The 18,424-nt window shown below is 38.1% G+C and overlaps 1 protein-coding gene across 1 annotated transcript; it reads right to left on the reverse strand.

Moving 5' to 3' along the window:
• Nucleotides 1-1,365: 1,365 nt before the first annotated feature.
• Nucleotides 1,366-17,584, reverse strand: ICE1 (interactor of little elongation complex ELL subunit 1; the record flags this gene model as incomplete). The annotated part of the gene is made up of 7 exons (XM_010296840.1): nt 1,366-1,714; nt 2,628-2,726; nt 3,421-3,527; nt 4,984-5,174; nt 7,151-7,311; nt 10,925-11,093; nt 12,842-17,584. Coding segments are annotated over 7 exons (5,652 nt in total), but the record flags the coding sequence as incomplete, so codon positions are not given.
• Between the last annotated feature and the right edge of the window lie 840 nt (nt 17,585-18,424).

Consider the following 18,424-nt stretch of genomic DNA (forward strand, 5'->3'; position numbering starts at 1 on the left):
ACAGGCATCGGTACAACAGGCAATACCAAAAGCAGTGTGCAACCTGTCTGTTGAAGACAGCAGCACCTAATCAAGAAGAACTTCAGGAAGTGGATGACTTTTCTTTAATGAGTCATTCAGCATGCTGTAGAGCAGAACCTCCAGGAAACACAAGGTCTGTCCACGAGTGCTGAGAGCCTGCAGCTCACGCAGCAACTCAGAAACTGTTGAGAGGACCAAGAAACACAACTTGGTCCTCAGGTGCCAAAAAAGTTTACAAGAACCAGAAGAAATTGTGAAGTGCTTGCTGCAACTGAAAGGTACTGAACTGACTGAAGACAAGCCTTAAAGCATAGATGTGTCTGCAAGGACACAACACGTAGGAAAAACAATAAGGTGTAAACTGTATGTTATCCAATTCACTCCAAGTTAAAGATTTCACTATCCAAGTTAACAGCTGGCTTCAGCAGCCTAAAAGCCTTTTGACCTTTTTATGATCAAAGTAAAATGGGAAAAAGACTGACACCACATCAAAGCTCTGGCAGAGTCTAGGTCCCACCACAATGAGAATCTGAATTAGCGAAGCTTGCCCCTTCATATCGTTACAATCAGAGGGTGAAAAATAGAAGTTTCCAATGGATTTTTAAAACTACCTCCCCAGCCCCCATGGCAATTCTGGAGAGATGCAATACACCCTTTCCGGCGGCCAGAACTGCAGTGTTATGGTCAGTACATTCAGTGAAATGACCTCATAGGTAATTTCCTCCTGCCACCCCCGTAGCAGTTATATAAGCTAGAAACAATTCTCTGTTATTTAAAAAGACCAGCAAGAACACAATGGTGTTTGCTTCTTTTATTATGAAAGATACAAAAACACAGAGTGTAGTGAAGCTCTCATTAGAAACATGAACTGTTTTTGAACCAACTTTTCTATTTACATACACAAAATTCCCCAAGTGGAACAGTATCAAATGTGAGACACATTATCAGAATATACCATATATACAAGTTCAGAGATTTAATATCTCTGTTACTCTATACATGATTGTTACACAAAAAGTCAATTCCTACCTGTCTTACACAAGTATTTTAAATTAAGGTTATGAGACTACTAAAGCAAAATAAAGCAGAATCTGGGCAAAGTTCTGCTATCTGAACAGTTACTTTATAAATATAGTACAAAATAATAAAGCCAGGTTTTCAGCCTGACACAATCTTCTATTGTGTCAAATAGTCTATGCTCCAAATTGATGGAAGTAAAATAATGGAATTTTAATGACATTAAACCAGAAATATATCTCAGGAGTCAAAGACGCACTGGTTTTCAGATCACTGATCAGTTATTAGGAAAAACAAGTTTGTTTGTTTATTTAAAAAAAACCTCTTCCCCCAAACAGAAAAGCCAAATAAAATACTTGAGCTTGCTTTGTGTGATCAGACATTCTGTTAAAAAAATAAAACAGGACACACCACTTTGTATTGTTTTTAACTGGAACCAACTACTGCTTAGTAAAATAAGGCACTTCTTTTACATCAGTCCACTTCCCCAGATTTTAGTTTAGCTCCATTTTACACAGAGAAGTCATTTCAGCTATGCCACTTGTGACAGCAAGAGGGATGTTGTTAAGAACTGTTGCTCTCCAGGCATGGATAGCCTCAACAATACCTTCTGGATTGCTTGAACCCAAGTCACACAGCGAATATATGGCTGCCAGCTGCACACCCCAGGGAACACCTGCAACAAGTTAATACAAATCACCTTATAGAAGCTTTAATATGCAATAATGTTTTTGGGAAACCTGAATCTAAAGAAACTATTAAAACTGTTAGTTCAAGAATTGGTTTTAAAACACATCAACAATTGGGATGCCAAAAAAGAGAAAAGTAGCAAGATGACAACCTGCACACAAATTCTGTAACAGCTCATTTTTATACTAATGCTTTCCAGTTTTCTGAATTCAGCAGGTTTTCAGTATTCAAAGGGCATTAAAAGATTTGAGTATCTAATGATTTTATTCTAGTTAAGGGTGATAGACTTTTATGAAAACAGTCGGGTTTACACAGAGTCTGAAAGAGACACAGACATATACCACTTACTCGGAAGAACTTGAGATTGCAAGGAAGAGAAGCTATGCAAGTGTTCAAAACAGCTCTCTAACATCAACGAATGCTTCACTGCAAAATGTAATTAACATCCAGAATAACTTCACAATATAGGTCTCTGCTGCCTTAATTGCCTTGCTTTGTCTCAGTCAGGAATTTGGACTGTCTTGCAACCCTCTCCCAATACAACAATCTAGCCAGTAGCAAGCTTCAGCATGAGCGGCTCAGGTAACTTGAGCAGTAATAGCTAATTTGCTAAGATCACCTTTTAAGTTCTCGAAGGCAGCCGATATGAAGCAATGTAATTCCAAGGTGGCTGAAACTATCTCATAGTTGTTCTCTGTCTCAAACAGAAGGTAATACACATGCTTCATTAACTTCAGAAGAGAAAGGGACTCGGACTGAAAACTGTACTGTTACGCACTAACGTAAAACTGCATACGCAGGCTGTTTTGGCATGTGCGTCTCAATTTGTGTGTTCTGTTTACATTGGTAAAACTTCACATTGCAGATGTTACACTACAGTTTCTCTAAATAAACATTACCTTCCTCTTTTGCATGTTGTACAAACAGTCCAATTACAGAACTAATATTCTTCACTGCAGCAAGATACCCTTCCTTCAAACCTATTTGGCCCAATCGACCTGAAAGAAAAAAGGTTACTATGTATCTGACATTTAGACAGTCAACTTCCTAATTTTTAGACTTACTGATTGGCTGTGGAAGTATCAACGGAAAATGAAACTTTCAATTACAAAAATCTTGTTACCATGTTGTCTTGAGAACAGTTGTCCTATTCCTTTTGTGACTAAAGGCCCCAAGGCATTTTTCATCAGATTGATCCAACCTCCCACAGGTTTACAATTTTTAAGTGTAAAACTCTCAAAGAATGCATACTGAAAATATCTATTGAACCCCAAAGTTTATCTATTTACCTCAAATGCCATCTAGCTCCCAAAAAAATGAATCTAACTTAAAATTGGTGGAGGAGGTATTACGTTGCATATAAAACCTTATTTTATACACTTTGCTATAAAGCATACGTAACTACAGATGATTTCATTATAAATACATAAATCATGTTGGTATTTGTATCGTGAAATCAGAGTAACATCTCTCAAAACTTAAGTACATGCTTTCCACAGGCTAACAAACAGAAAATATTTGCACAGGATTATAGAAGTTTGGCTTCTAAGGTGAAAATTTTTGAAGAAAGTGGGAAAAAATAATCAAGATTTAAAAAAATGCAAAAATACTTCAATTCACTTTCTAGGCAGGCTGATACTTTCAAAGGACACACACAAAGCAGAAGTTCAACCAAGAATTTAGATTACTTACCAATTAGCCTGAGTGTCAATGCTATAACACTATCAGGAATAGATTGAGCAGTTTCATGCCCCTTTCTCTTCTTTACCCATTTATCCATAGAAGGCCAAAGCACTTTGCTGGGAAAGACAAATGAATCTGAAAATTTGATACTGCATGAAGGGGTGGTACAATATTTATACTGTAACAAACACAAATGGTTCTTCTGTTTACCATGTATTTCCATAGCTCCACTTACATCTTTAATTCACCTTCTAGGGAAGCTCGTAATATTCCAAGCATCCACAAATCTAAGTAATGTAAAGAAGGTTTTAAACCCAACCAATCCAAGCTAATTTTCTGGAAGAATCATTCCTGTTCAGAATAGTATTCCTGTTCCTCTTCCATTCATTTCCCTGCAACATTCTGCATCTCTACCTAAGTCAAGAACTTACTCCACTGACTTGGGAGATGTATATGAAATCACATTACTTTCAAATGTCATGCTGCGATGTTATGCAAGCTTCTTATATGGCTGAAAATTCAATTTGCATGTTACAAGTAGGTTCTGATGTTTGTTTTTAAACTAAAAGGACCTGAGAGAAGACTTTTTTCATCTTTAAAATGATGCTAAGAGGCCTAGTTACCTGTTATCAGCACAACTCCACATAGACAATCAACTCTGTATGGCTTTAGTTGAAATGACATACCTTTCACTGAAGCTAATTTGTATTAATTTTAAAAGTATCTCACAAAAAATAACCTCTTTACTATTTGAAAGCATGGAACTTTTATAAAAGACCTAATGATGATTGAAAGTTATTTGCATTTACTTAATACTCAATGATTACGTTATGTCATAGTTAAACAAATGCCATAATTTTGGAGATTCTAGTAGGTTGTGTCACCTCTATAAAGAAAACAGGGGCTGTCAGATCAGTGTAGGTAACAAAGATCAGTGCAGGTATCAAAATGAAGTCTTTCAAACCAAGTTAAGTATGGTAGCAGTCCATGCACTGGAGTACAGAGTTCAAAGAAAATTTCAGACATTGAATGTATTATAATGATTTTGGAATTACAACCAGACTGAAATCAGGATAGTACATTAATGAATATGGTTACACTTCACTTTCAGCACTGAAGGAATGCCATTTACACATAAAAAGTTCCACCCTTATTTTCTAGTGATGGGGGGGGGGGGAATTCAACAATAAGTTCAGAGGAAAACAATCAATCATTATGCTTCATTGACAAACAATCCATCTCAAAATCTTTCACAACTGTCCACATATAGCTATTTTAAGAGCAATTCTTTATTAGAATGGTTCAAACAGGGTTAATTTCTTGGACCAGTACCACAAAATTCTACATTTCCTCATTGATCACTCATTCTATCTTAAAATAAGGCACACACACAGAGTAGTCTAGGTCTCATCAGGTTAAAACACCCTCACTTCTAAGTATCTATGCAATTATGTTTTATTAGGTTAAAAGCTGTGTCATGTCTCTAATTTGGAAAAAAAAAAAATCAATACCAAAAAACCCCACATAAAAACCACACAGGAAAACATTTGAAAGAACTGTTTGCCAAAATACCTTATAACATTGTCATGTGTCCAGTCCCACTTCAGGTGAGAGCAGAGTAGATCCACAGCAAATATGTACTGCCAAGCATCTTCACTCAGATCTTCTCCATATTGCTCACTCAGTTGCAATTCTACTTTTGGACATGTCTGCATTTCTAAAAGCAGGTTTGAGACCATAATACCAGCATCTAAAGAGGAACTCTGGAATTTTAGAAGGTGATTATCTTAATGCATGAAAAAGTTACCAACCCAGAACCAAACTCTTTATATATATTTGATTCTGACTGTCCACAGCATCTTACATCATAAATTCAACTTTGGGTTTGACTTAACACAAACAAAAAGAGTACATAAACTAAAACCTACAAGTACTCAGTATTCTTCTTGATCCTCTAACTAAAAGGAGTTTGGGAAAAAAACCCCACACACCACCCAACAACAAAAACCATGAACCCTACACCCACTCTCCTCTCTCCTCCTACAATTTGTGGATTTTTGTTTCTCTCAATTAAGCTTTAAGGTCAGAAGAGTGTTTTCCAGTGCAAGAAGACTAGACTAATCCTGCTCACTTTCTAAGTTGGGTTTGGTGGGGGTTTTTTAAATTACTTTCTGATGCTGAAATTTGTTACTATTCATTGTTCATTAGGAGCTAATTTCCAAGCAAGTATTTTCAATAGTTGAGGTAGTAATAACAGAAAATATACCATGTGATACAATTGTGCTAATTAAATATCTAGGACAAGCAATGAAATTTAAAAACAAACATCCTTTGAATATCTGAAGTTGATTAAGAAAAAATCAGGCTTATCACAAACACAGTGGGTGCTCAGCATATCTTCTCGGTACAAAAGCTCATAAGTTGGCAAGTTCTGCAATGGTACAAGTCAATAAAATGGCATACTTTGACCAAGAACTAAATACCCATTCTACATGAGCTTTACTTTCATGTATTCACAAGCAGAATAATCTTCTCGTAAAATCATATGTATAACAGACTGTCTACCACAATCCCTGTATTTCCACCTAAGTAAAAACACATCAGATAATGTCATCTGCTGTCATCAATATAGAAATTCCTAAGGTCCTCCTCCCCAACTGCAGCAGCTCTTAGATTTCATAGAGTTCCATAAAGAAAGTAGGTAGTGTGAGTGCACAGAATTTAATATTTCCAGGAACATTTACTGAGACATACTTATGTGCATCGCTGTTGGCATGAGATTGAAAGTTGTAACCTAATAGAATGGAGAATACAAATTCTTTGCTAAACAGGGATTGCAGTACAGCATAACTCTGAATACCAGTGTTTAATGCCACATCACAACTGTGATTTAATCAAAAAAGAAACATATACAAATCCAAGCCCTCTTAACTCATTCCACTGTAAATCTGCACTAAATCAGGAGGTTTATAGGGACTGTAATTCCAGTGGTACCATATTAAATTCAGTGCTAGTTTCAGATATAAACCCCCCCCCAAAAAACATCATGCTTCTTCAGTAGATACAATGCCTATAGGCTATGCTGACAGCACTAAGACTAGCTGCAGTCCCCAAGGCAGTTGTGGAGCAGCACATTAGGATAGGGAATAGGTGAGCTATGAATCAAGATGATTTTGTTCACTTGATATTTACAGAACTATGGCATTTCCACCAAGCAAGCCTGGCATTAATATGGGGTTTTCAAAACCGCTGGCGCCCTAGCCTTCAAGGAAACACACAAGCCTGTTACACAAACTCCTTCTCCAGAAGTAAAGTACCTCCAGCTTTCCATCTTCATGATATAAATTTGCTCCTAATGATAATCAAGTGTGTCCCAATATTTCCTCTTTGCAACATCCCTTTCAGGATAGTAGTATGTGACTGCTGAAAACTGACACAAATTAAATGACTCACCCAAGGGCCCAAAGACTCAAAGTCAAATCTCAAAAGTCGTTCTGCCATCACTGCAGTTTTGTACTGATCATCATCACTGCTTATGAAATTAATTGACTCATTTTTTTTGGTGATAAATGGGTATCTACAGTCTACCTCACATTAGTTGTGCAATTGTACAGACTCCATGGGAGATTCACAGAGTATCTTCATACCCTTCATCAGAAGTAAGCTGCTTGATTTTGCTCAGCCAGCAAAGCGACCAACGCAGACAAAAGCTGATACTGACAACAAAAGCAGACATTACCTGTTCCCAGTTGAGATAAGCATTCAAACAGGCCAGCATCTCACTGCTTGCACCTTGCCTAACAACTAATTGCATAGCTTTGTTAATTGCACCTTGGAAGACAAATATGTCAGGCCATACATTTGTGATAAATAAAATCAATTTTTCTGAGTCTGGAAAGTCTAAGAAAAAAAAAAGAGAGAACAAAGTAAGTTTTTAACATTTAAAAATTATAAAATATATACTCAGGCATTAAAAGTTAGTACACTCTTCAGCAACATAACTAGGAAAGAAGGCATAGAAGTCACGTAATGACTGCAGCCCAGCAAAGGGGGAGTCATACTAGCATATCTCAGCCCCAAGATTAAATAAGAAAAAAAGACCCAGGGAAAAAAAAAAACCCCACACACCCCCAAGCCATCTCCCCTATTGTAATTTCACTTTTTTTTTTTTAAAGGGGGGAAAGGCTTCACTGGACTTTGCTGTATAATGACAGTGCGAAAGGACCTTTCCTTTTGCATTTTGAGGTTAGTCTCCCTTCACCATTCTTAGTGCACTTTAGTCCACTAAGGAGAGTAGTCTTGGAGCTTTGAAACTGGATTCTTTTAGGATGAAATTAAACTGGGAGATGCACTCCAGAAGCTTACCTAATATACTAATGAGCACTCTGATCACTGGATCAAACTAGAGCTAGTCCAAAAGAAAAAATAATTCTGAGATGTGTAATAATGTAAAAAACAGGTCTTCAGTACAAATCCACAGTACTTGCTAACACCTTGCACCCATATACCTATGAAATCCACATTAAAAAAAAAAAAACAAAACCAAAAACTTTGCAAAGAACTTTCATATAATTCAAATACGAAATGTGATATTGCTCAGCAATCTTCCCAGACTCCATCAGGTAAATTATACAAGTTGTAAGTGAGCGTATATGAATGATGCATGTCAAAATTTTTATTTCCATAGACACAAAAACGTGTGCTACTGATACAATTGAAGAAACCTCATTTGTTAAATTAATTCAGAGCAAGTATCTGACAACTGTATATCCAGAACAATATGCGTAAGAAAGGACAGAGTTCCAAGCCATCAAATGGAAGCTAACAGAACCTTCTGAACACCAACGCAGAGATCTTCAAGGCAAAATATTAAGAGAAAACATGAGTGTGTAAACTGCAAGCAATAAGAAGTACACTGGAATAAGCAAGACGTAGATATTACTTTCATGCATGAAATAAAATACTGCAATAAATATGCCTGAAACACTACTGTCACTATAAAAAGTTATAAAAAAACATGAAAACTGAAAAGCTAAATGTGTCTTCCCTCTTCACTTCAGCATAACTTCTACATTTTTAGAAAGATCTTAAGATCTACTATTTTTTTTTGTTTAAACTTTGAAAGATTGAGGTGCTACAGTGTATCCAAAGAAGGGCAATGAAGCTGGTGAGGGGTCTGGAGCACAAGTCTTATGAGGAGCTGCTGAGGGAACTGTGCTTGTTCAGTCTGGAGAAGAGGAGGCTGAGGGGAGACCTTATCACTCTCTACAACTACCTGAAAGGGGGTTGTGGCAACGAGGGTGTTGGTCTCCCAAGTAACTAGCGATAGAACAAGAGGAAATGGCCTCAAGTTGCGCCAGGGGAGGTTTAGACTAGATATTAGGAAGAATTTCATTACTGAGAGAGAGGTCAAACATTGGCACAGGCTGCCCAGGGAGGTGGTGGAGTCACCATCACTGGAAGTATTCAAAAAATGTGTAGATGTGGTACTTCAGGATATAGTTTAGTGGGCACGGTGGTGTTGGATTGATGGTTGGACTTGATGATCTTAAAGGTCTTTTCCAACCTTAATGATTCTGTGATTCTGTAACTAGCGAGCATATGGAGATACATCACATCCAGAAGTTTTAATGGATTCAACCGAGCATAAAGAATTTACAGAGTTTTATCCAGTGTCTTGGATGGACCTTCTCTATTTTGAAGCCCCTCATCACATAAGAAGAAACTTTTTTTTTGTCAGAACAAGGACTGTTGCTAAATTAGAATTATCTACATGCTGCAACTTCAACTGCCTGCCCATGAATTTGGAACACTTAAAAGACTCAGTGATGAGGAAGAGTTAAACAGGCATCAAAAGAAGAAAAGAGAAGAAGAAAAAAGGAGGGGAAGAGAGGAGGGGTAAAAGGAAAAATAACCAAAGAAAGGTAACATTTCATTTATAGTTATTTAAAGCAGAGTATCTGAAAAGAGAACAGAACAAAAAAGGATGGACAGGAAGACAAGAGGACAGATGATGCAAGTCTAATGAGGTAGTACTGACTGTTTATAGTCAATTTGGCAATTGTGTAGCTGGCACATAGCTCACACTTGTATTATCATAATTCTGATGGGAATTAATATGTGAAACTATATGAAAGAGAAAACCCTAAAACAAATGCATTGAATGCAAATCAAAATAAATAAAAACTCCAAACAACACTTAAGATGTGTTTACAGCTGTTCACACTCAAAAGATAGCAATAAAACCACAGAACAACCACAACAGGAATTTATGCAATTCGAAGTATAGAACAGAAAAATCATTCAACAAAAATCTACATTTAGCTACTGAAGTTTTGATCTTACCCAGAATAAGAAAGGAAAAAAATGGGAATGTTTAATATTTGCAAGAGCCCACAAAAAGACAAGTTACCAAGGTACTGCAAAATAAAAGGCTTAATTGTTAATTTAGACTAAGAAAAGATATCTGACAAGTAATAGTTTCTGACATGGTGCAGTATTAAAATTACTAACATGAAAAAAGTGAAAGGAGAGTTATGACAGACTGCATGAAGGACAGAAAAACAGATAAGAAAACAGGAATTCCAAAAAAATCACAAGCAAAAAAACCCAAACAAAAGTAACCAAACCCAAACAAAAAAAAAAGATAATTAAGAACAAAATAAAATTACAATCCTTAATAAGATAAAAAAAAAGAAAACAGAAAACAAACAGGGATGTTATATGGAAGATAACCACTAACTGAAGCAATCAAAAGTTGTACCATTTTGCTCCTCAGTGGTCTCAAATTTTATTTAATTTTAATTTGAAACACAGAAACCAGTATACTGTTTCGAGCCCTGGATGGCTCGGTATTCTCAAACTAAGTGAAATCCTTCCAGAACTAAGCCAGATTCTTAATTTAGTACAGTGATAGTATGTATGTATTACCTTTGTTACCCGGAACAAAAAGCAGGGGGGGAGACGAAGGGAACCAAAATGAAAACACCTTTCAACCAAGCAAGACTTTGGATAATGGGAAGTAATAAAACTTTTAAGGAGAACATGCTGTACAAATGGAATGGTTTTGATCAAGGTATTGTCCAGCTCCTGACACTATTTTAAGCCAATACATGTTTCTAAATCACACTTGCTTTATGAATCAGTGCTTACTCAATTAAAATTAGAAAATACTAATAAGCAAAAAGTATAAAATTCCCTGGAATCACATTAGCATTTTGGAGATGATGGGGCAAAAATGAAAGCACAGAGGATCCTAAATAAAATATTTCTTTTGAAAAATAAGATTACTAAGAGACCCGGTCATCACCAAACTGAGACACAGATGTGGAGGAACTGTGAGAAGGGAAATTTCTTCTAGAATAATCTATTCTTCTGCACTATAGAAAAAGTTCTAAGGAAAATGTCCCTTTCATAGGATTTTTGTTTGTTTGTTTTTACAAACATAATCATTCTGGAACACTACAGCAAAGACAGCATATGTATGATACAAGACCACCAAGCCATACTATACCTTCTTTAAGTAGGCTGTAGCAGAAAAGGCGGGCTCTTTCCAAATCTCCCAATTGTCGACAAGTTCCTGTATAGACTCTACATAGAGCCTGACTGAAATTGTAATTCATGGCATTCTTCTGAGCCTTGAGTTTATTGAGAATTACATGCAGCAAGGACTCTGCTAAATGCTACAAGGCACAAAAAATATTGTTAGACTATTATATACTTGAGAATATTTAATAACATTATAGTAGTGTGACAAGTAAAAAGAACTACTCTCTTATTTGCAAGAATACTGTTTGCATACATATAAAAATGCAGAGAACTAAATTAGAGGCAACCAGCAAAAGAAAAAAGAGTGAGGAGCAACTTCCCAGAATAAACGTGCCTTGAAAAGATGCAGAATAGGACTACTGTTCTTTAAATATAAATTGTTTAGTTATGTGATTAAAAACTATCTTCCTTAAAGAAAAAGTGAGGAGAGGAACAGTGGCAGGTAGAAGAACCCCAATAACCTCAGAGCAAATGGAGCTCCCTGACTTGGCTACTTCCAGAGCTGTCACAGAAGGACAAACAGCCCATTGTCCAGGTGTAAGACTTACTAGATTAGTCAACAGCAGTCTCTCCCCAGATCATCTTACACACTGCAGGAGGTGGGGAGGGGGTGTTACTGTCTACAGTAACATGGGACTCCACATGAGATACAAGGAAGGAGAATACTGGGATTGTGCAAGACTTAACTATAGGATGTTCAGAGGGAGGGCTAAAAGTGGGGAGTAGAATGAGAGGCTTAGGAGCCAGGTGCTGGAGAGGCCACAGGTTGAGACTGGCTACCTGCAGATACCAGGGAGTCTGAGTGTTGGCTTCATGAGGAATCAGAAGGTCCAAGACAGCTACCTGAAAGACCAGGGGTCTGAGGGTCAGATGCAGGCAAGCCCATAGGTCTGGACCAGCTACTGGAGCGATGTGTGTGTGCTTCTGTGACTGTAAGTCTGTCAGTGCATGAGACAAGTGGGGAAAACAGGAGTCACCTACTGGAAATACTGAGTGTCTAATGTTAGCTACCGGAGGGATCCATACTGTCTGTATATACATGTATGTATTTTCCACTACCAGGCTTTCATCCTGATCAGCCAAAGAAGGGAACAAGATTAGGTGCATATTGTGTGCATGTGTGCCTATTAGCAGTACGTATCCTGCCTTGCTACTGACTGGACCTGGAAACAAAAAGCTGCCGCAGCCTTGCTTCTATGAAGTTACCAGATTTGGCAACTTCTAACAAAGATGACCTCAGAACTTGGTAGCAACCTCTCGATAACTTAATTATATTCAAGAACTGAAACAGGGCAAAATGCTGCCATGCATCAGTTGGTGAATTGCTGTGCTACAGACTACAAATTATCTGTGAGAAAGATAGCAGTTAAAGTGAATTTTTTCAACACTGACACTAAGCAAGTTCTGAAAAACAGACTAATGCAGGATTTTTACAATAAAATTCATTTGAACAACCTGATGTAGAATAATAAAGGAATGAAAGGGTATGTCACTGTTGTATATGCAATGAAGTTTATCTTATTTAATTGAAAAAATAAAAACGGTAACCAAACCTCACACTTTTAGAGGAACTCCTTCTACAATTGTTAATGCTATCCACTACAAATAATGCTGCAAAGCCAAAGTGGTTTATGCGTACATCAGGAAAGCAAACGTATTTACAAATGCAGTTTTGCATCTTGGACACCATTGAACAGGAATTTCTTGAAGTTCTGTATTTTCTAAAGTTATACAAGTTTAGATGTCTGATAACCTTTCAAGACTGCACTTTGGCACTGCACATTACCTGAACAATTGATAATTCAAATACTACATACTTACACTCTTTTCGTTTGCACAGAAGCCATTATTAAAACACAAAATTAAAAATTATGCTACTTACCTTGTTTTTTATACCAAATTCATAGACAACTTCTTTCTCTTCATCTCTCATTATTGGAATCTTTGAGATATTGCCAACATATATGTGACCTTTAATAACTGGTAGTAAGTCAAAACAGGATTCAGCAATTTTCTTCAATGCCAAAGAAACTTTCTGGCAGTCAGGATCAATAACATTCTTTACTGGTAGTGATGCTTCTAAACTGGAACTGTGTATGGAATCACTGATTTCACAGCCTTTGTCATGGAAAGTCTCCTGCATTTCAGAGACTGTGTCTTCAGTATTGCCAATAGCAGCAATATCATTAAGCTCCAGCTTTGGTGGTTCACTGTCCAACCTCAGTCTCTTTGCACTTCTTGGCATAGATATTGGCAATAGTGTCCGTTTTTCAAGATGATTTGATGAGTTTGAAAACAATTGCTGATTTTGCACCTCTTTGTCTTCATCTTTGCTGCTATCAGATTTCAAATTGTTCCCAGTTTTAACAAAAGCAGTTGAAGTAGATGCAATTGCTTTGAACCCACCTATTTGAGCCACGGGTCCTGGCAAACTTTGGCTGTCTGAAAAAGCACATCGGTTAAGCTGAATATTGCCTTTCAGAATGTTTAGTGTCCTTGCCCTTGCAGACAGCTCTGGATACATAGTGTCCAATATTTTCACAGAGTTCTCCTGAGGAGCACCTGGAGCAACACTATCAGCTGCAAACAGGGGAAGTCTTCCTGGGACGGGAAGTGCGTGCTTTGGAATGGAAGTACAAAATTTCAAAGGTGAGGAGCGAATCTTTCTACCTACTGCCATTTCTGAGGGTGAGGGAGGAGAAAATAAAAGAGCAGATTTAGCTGTTGGAGTATCTGTTAATGGAGACATGAGAGGAGGAACAGGAGTTTCATGTAGTGGGGATATCAGGTCATCAAGAGGGGAAAGCAAAGAGGATCGACCCGTAGAAGACATTACTGGGGACATGGTATATGCAGCTTTCGGAGGAGTAGCAATCAAAGGCAGTAGCAAGGGGGGCAGAGGAGGACCCATCTCTTGCCTAATTTTATTTATAGTCTCAGATGAGCACTGTGTTGGCATAGAAGTATCAGCATTGGCAAGAACTGGCTGAGTTTGTTTAACTTTGAGAGTCTTTGTTTTTCTTTTACCTTGAAACAGCCTCTTTGATAGCTTGGCATGCATTACTTGGGCAGCTGTCTTGGTTGAAAGGGTCAAGGTTTCAGATTGTTCTCGCTCTTTGCACTCCAATTTGTTGCTCTTCTTGAGAGCAACATCCACACAAGACTCTGACTCTAACATACATAGCTTCTCAAATACTGGGTTTTGTGGCTCAGAAGGCTGCCCAACAGTCTGACAACTGCACTGTACATTACATAGGGCTGGATTTCGAAGATACTTGACAATTTTTTTTTTTCTACTGCTACCATCTAGGATAACACCAGTGTTGTTTTCTCCTATGTTGGAAGCAGTGCAAGTTTGATTATGATTATATCCTTCAAACACTGAGACTCTCATATCAACACCATATAGACTTTTCTCCACATTTGACTGAAGTTTTCCAGAATCATTTTCTTCTAAGGAATTTCCAAGTGCTAACATTCTTGTATTTAATTCACTGTTTTTTACAGCCAGTCTGCAAGTTTCTGAGAATCTGGTTAACATCAATCTATTTTTTGAAGCATTTGGTATCACAGGGCTTTCTTTTGATGTTCCAGTTAACAGACTTTCCTCACTGTCACTGATGCATCCAGCTCTGTTAGAATCTACCATACATTCATTAGCACCCTCAGTATTTTCAGAGGTTACTAACATACACTCTCTTTTCCAAGAGCCTGAGTCTTCAGTACAACACTCCCCAGCCACACTTGACAACTCATTTGCAGTATCTGGAGGAGTATTTGTTTCACAGTGTGTATCCATATCCACCATAGTGTCTCCTTTTAGATGACTAACTGTCGAAGTATTTCCTGGGTGCATGGTTGAATGAAGTTCACATACTTGGTAATCAGCATCAACAATTGCACCAGTTTCCAGAGCATCCACTGCAATTTTCCTGGAAGCTCTCAGTTCCTTTCTAAACATGGGAAGACATTCAGAACATTTCACATCTCTAACTTCTTGTATAGAACAGTCTTTCTCTTCAGATTCAGTGCTCTGCTCTGGCATATTAAAATCATTTTCAGATGTTTTTATGGCATTTTTCTCAGATGCCTCAAAACTATTCAATTCTTTGCTTTCTCCCCCAGCAGTTAGTGAACCAGTTCTAGAAGGACTTGTTCTAACCTCCCACATAGAAGTCCTGCATCCTGATTCTTGAGAATCAAACTTCTGGAGAAAAAAAGTGTTCTTCTTATAAGAGTTTGCACCCAGGATCTGTGATTGAATAGATGCCTGAGGTTCTTTATCTACTGGCTGCTCCTCCTCATCTGGAATTTTCACTTCATTTTTGTGTACATACTCCCTCTCAGGGCAGTTCAGTTCTTTGCATATGTTGTCTTTTTCAACAGATAGGATCTCAGCACCCTCTTTCAAGCTTTCTGAAGAACAGTTATACGCACTACCTGTAACACAATTTTCATCTTCTTTGTTTTCCCATGTATGGGAAAAAGTAGCCTTTTCTGTGAAATTAGTTTCAACAAAACTGACAACTTTCTGAAGACTGAAATTTAGATCGGGAGGCATTGTGGACTCCAAACCAATTCCCACTTGCACAGGAGAATCTCTGTCTTCAGTATTTATACAGCCCATCTCCAAGTCCCCTTGAGTAGACAAAGCCAAGCCACTATTAAAATCCATTTCTGAAGTAGGCTGGCAGATAATCTCTGATATATTGTTTTTCTTCACAACATTCTCTTCCCAGTTAAATGAACTGGAACATGTCTCAGCCAGCAATTCCTTGCTTTGTTTATTTAATTCCCCTTTTATTTCATCACATTTAACATTTTCAGTTACCAAGAACTGATTCAGAGGTTTTGCAAACTGTGCCTGAGAAATAAGATTACTTTCTACTGAGGCAGATTCAATGGTATCCACTCTTTCTAACAGCTCACTGCTTTCCTCTCCAAAATCTTCTGGATTAACTTTCAATTCAGTCTCTTGAGATTTAAACACTCTAAAGTTTTGAGTTTTGGACAACTCGTGTTCTAGTGTACTACACAGGTTTTCAGGTTGGTTTATTTCTGCAAAATCTAACACAGAAGATTCACACTTAGCTACGTTGCTTTCTGCATCAATAATGCAGGCTGTCTTTGGTAGTGCAAGCATACTTTGCAAGTCTGACTTCCCTTGCGATAAATTACTACCATTTTCTTCGTGGTGTGGTTTGCCTTTTAAATATCCCTCCTCCTTTCTATCTACTAATTTTCCATTTTCTGCACTATGGAGTAACGCTGACAATCCAACTATTTCTACAACACTTTCTCTGTTAAATTTCATGGCTAGCTCAATAGTCTCTGGTCTGGTTATGTCTTCAATTTTGAGCTGTTCATCATCTTTTGGAAAGGCTGACAAAGCTGTCCTCTCCATACCTACATTTTTGTCTATGTCACCCATAGACAATGAATTTCTGGTTCCTTCAACAGCAGACACAGGTAGGTAATGTCTAGAGAATTCAACAGTCTCTGGTTTGCATTCTCTGTCCATTTCATCTTTTACTGTTTGCACACGTTGCTTCTCCAGTATCTCTGTGCTGTAATGTTCTACTTCAGAGCACTGAGAGTGTGCAGAGATCTCAACAGCTCCAGTGTCTGCCTCAGTCTCTCTAATTATTCCTTCCCTATCACCCTGTATCATTAGGTCTTTAGGACACTCCACTTCACAGAAGGATTTTGAACTACTGAAATTAGATAATACATTTTCAGAGAGCTCTATCTCATTATTTGCCTCTGCACGGAGTCCCTTCATCTGCTTTGCAGCTGTTATTTCCTCTCCAGTTTTCACTTGTTTTATGCTTTCCTCTACATCTCTTGCCATATTAGTTACTTGGATTAAATTTTTTGATTCATTTTCACCCACCTCATTCTGTACCAACACATCAGATTTCTCCTCAGAATCTTCACTTTGAACCACAATGCATTGCTCAGGTGGCAAATGAGCAACATTTGGGGAAACAGATACTGCTCTGGGAGTTTCTCTCTCTCCTGATAATCCAACTCTTTCTGCTTTCACTAATTCGCCATGCTTTTCATGCGTACCCTCAAGATCAACAGCTCTGATTAAGATTACATTCTCTGTTTGCTCTAACTCTCTACATTTCTCCATCTGATTCTGAGGTTTAAAACTGTGTAATATAAAATCAGCTGAAGAACCTCGCTCTTCACTGTGCGTGTCCTCACTATCTCCTTTCTGTTTTGCGATGGCTTCCAATTCATGTGCTGTTGCTTCAGTTAGTTCTCTCTTCTCAGTTTCCTTATTCTCAGAACTCTCCTCCAAACAATCTTTGTTAGTTTCCATGTTTGTAATTGAAGTAGCAGCTTCAGCTTGCTTTGTTTCAGCACCTCTATCCTCATTGCTTGACATCTTTGGACCAATATGAACATTCTTTTCATTCCAACTCAGGTTACAGGAGCTTCCTGCATCAAGACCATGCTCGCATGATTTGCTCTGTCTGTCACACTCCTCACTGACGCTGAATACATTGCAACTCTGAGGCTGAACTTCGTCTTCTTGTAAAATATCTTCCACTGCAGAAGAATTGTAGTCAACTTCTTCGTCACTGGAACCTGTGACTTCTCCAAACAATATATCCTTCAATAAAAAATACAAAGTTAATATTCCAAAGCCTGGTGTCAGTTTTAAGATCTATTTCTTTAAATAAATACACTGGTGGCCCTGACATGCAGTGGTTTTGAGAGATTAAGACTGATCAACAGAATTACATCCTTCTCCATCATTGAATTGTGGGTTTTTTGACCACGGGGCGGTTTACACGGCACTGGGCCTCCTCGCAGCTGATGGAGTGCAACTGTCTCCACGGGGCAAAAGGATTCTTGCTCATGAGCTGGCAGGCCTCATCAAAAGGGCTTTAAAATAGATTTGAAGGGGGAAGGGGATAAAACCAGGCTCACTAGAGTTGAGCCTAGGGGTGGCATGCCAGAGTTGAAATCGATAGCCCAGCTCAAGTGCATCTACACCAATGCACGCTGCCATTCCTGTGCAGCAGGACAGCTATGATGTAGTTGCCATCACAGAAACATGGTGGGATGCTTCTCATGACTGGAGTGCTGCAATGGATGGCTACAAGCTCTTCCAAAGGGATAGGCAAGGAAGGAGAGGTGGCTCTGTATGTTAGGGAGTGTTTTGACTGTATAGAAATCAATGATTGTGAACACCAAGTAGAGTGCTTATGGGTAAGGATGAGGGGGAAGACCAATGAGGCAGATATCTTGCTGGGAGTCTGTTACAGACCACCCAACCAGGATGAAGAGGCAGATGAAGCATTCTATAAGCAACTGGCAGAAGTCTCGCATTCGCTGGCTCTTGTTGTTGTGGGGGACTTCAATCTACTGGACATCTGTTGGAAGTATAACACGGCAAGTATGGTTATACGGAAGTATAACCATCTGGGAGGTTTCTGGAGTGTGTGGA

This window comes from Phaethon lepturus, unplaced genomic scaffold (assembly GCF_000687285.1).
Source record: "Phaethon lepturus isolate BGI_N335 unplaced genomic scaffold, ASM68728v1 scaffold21871, whole genome shotgun sequence".
In the NCBI taxonomy this organism is placed as follows: domain Eukaryota; kingdom Metazoa; phylum Chordata; class Aves; order Phaethontiformes; family Phaethontidae; genus Phaethon; species Phaethon lepturus.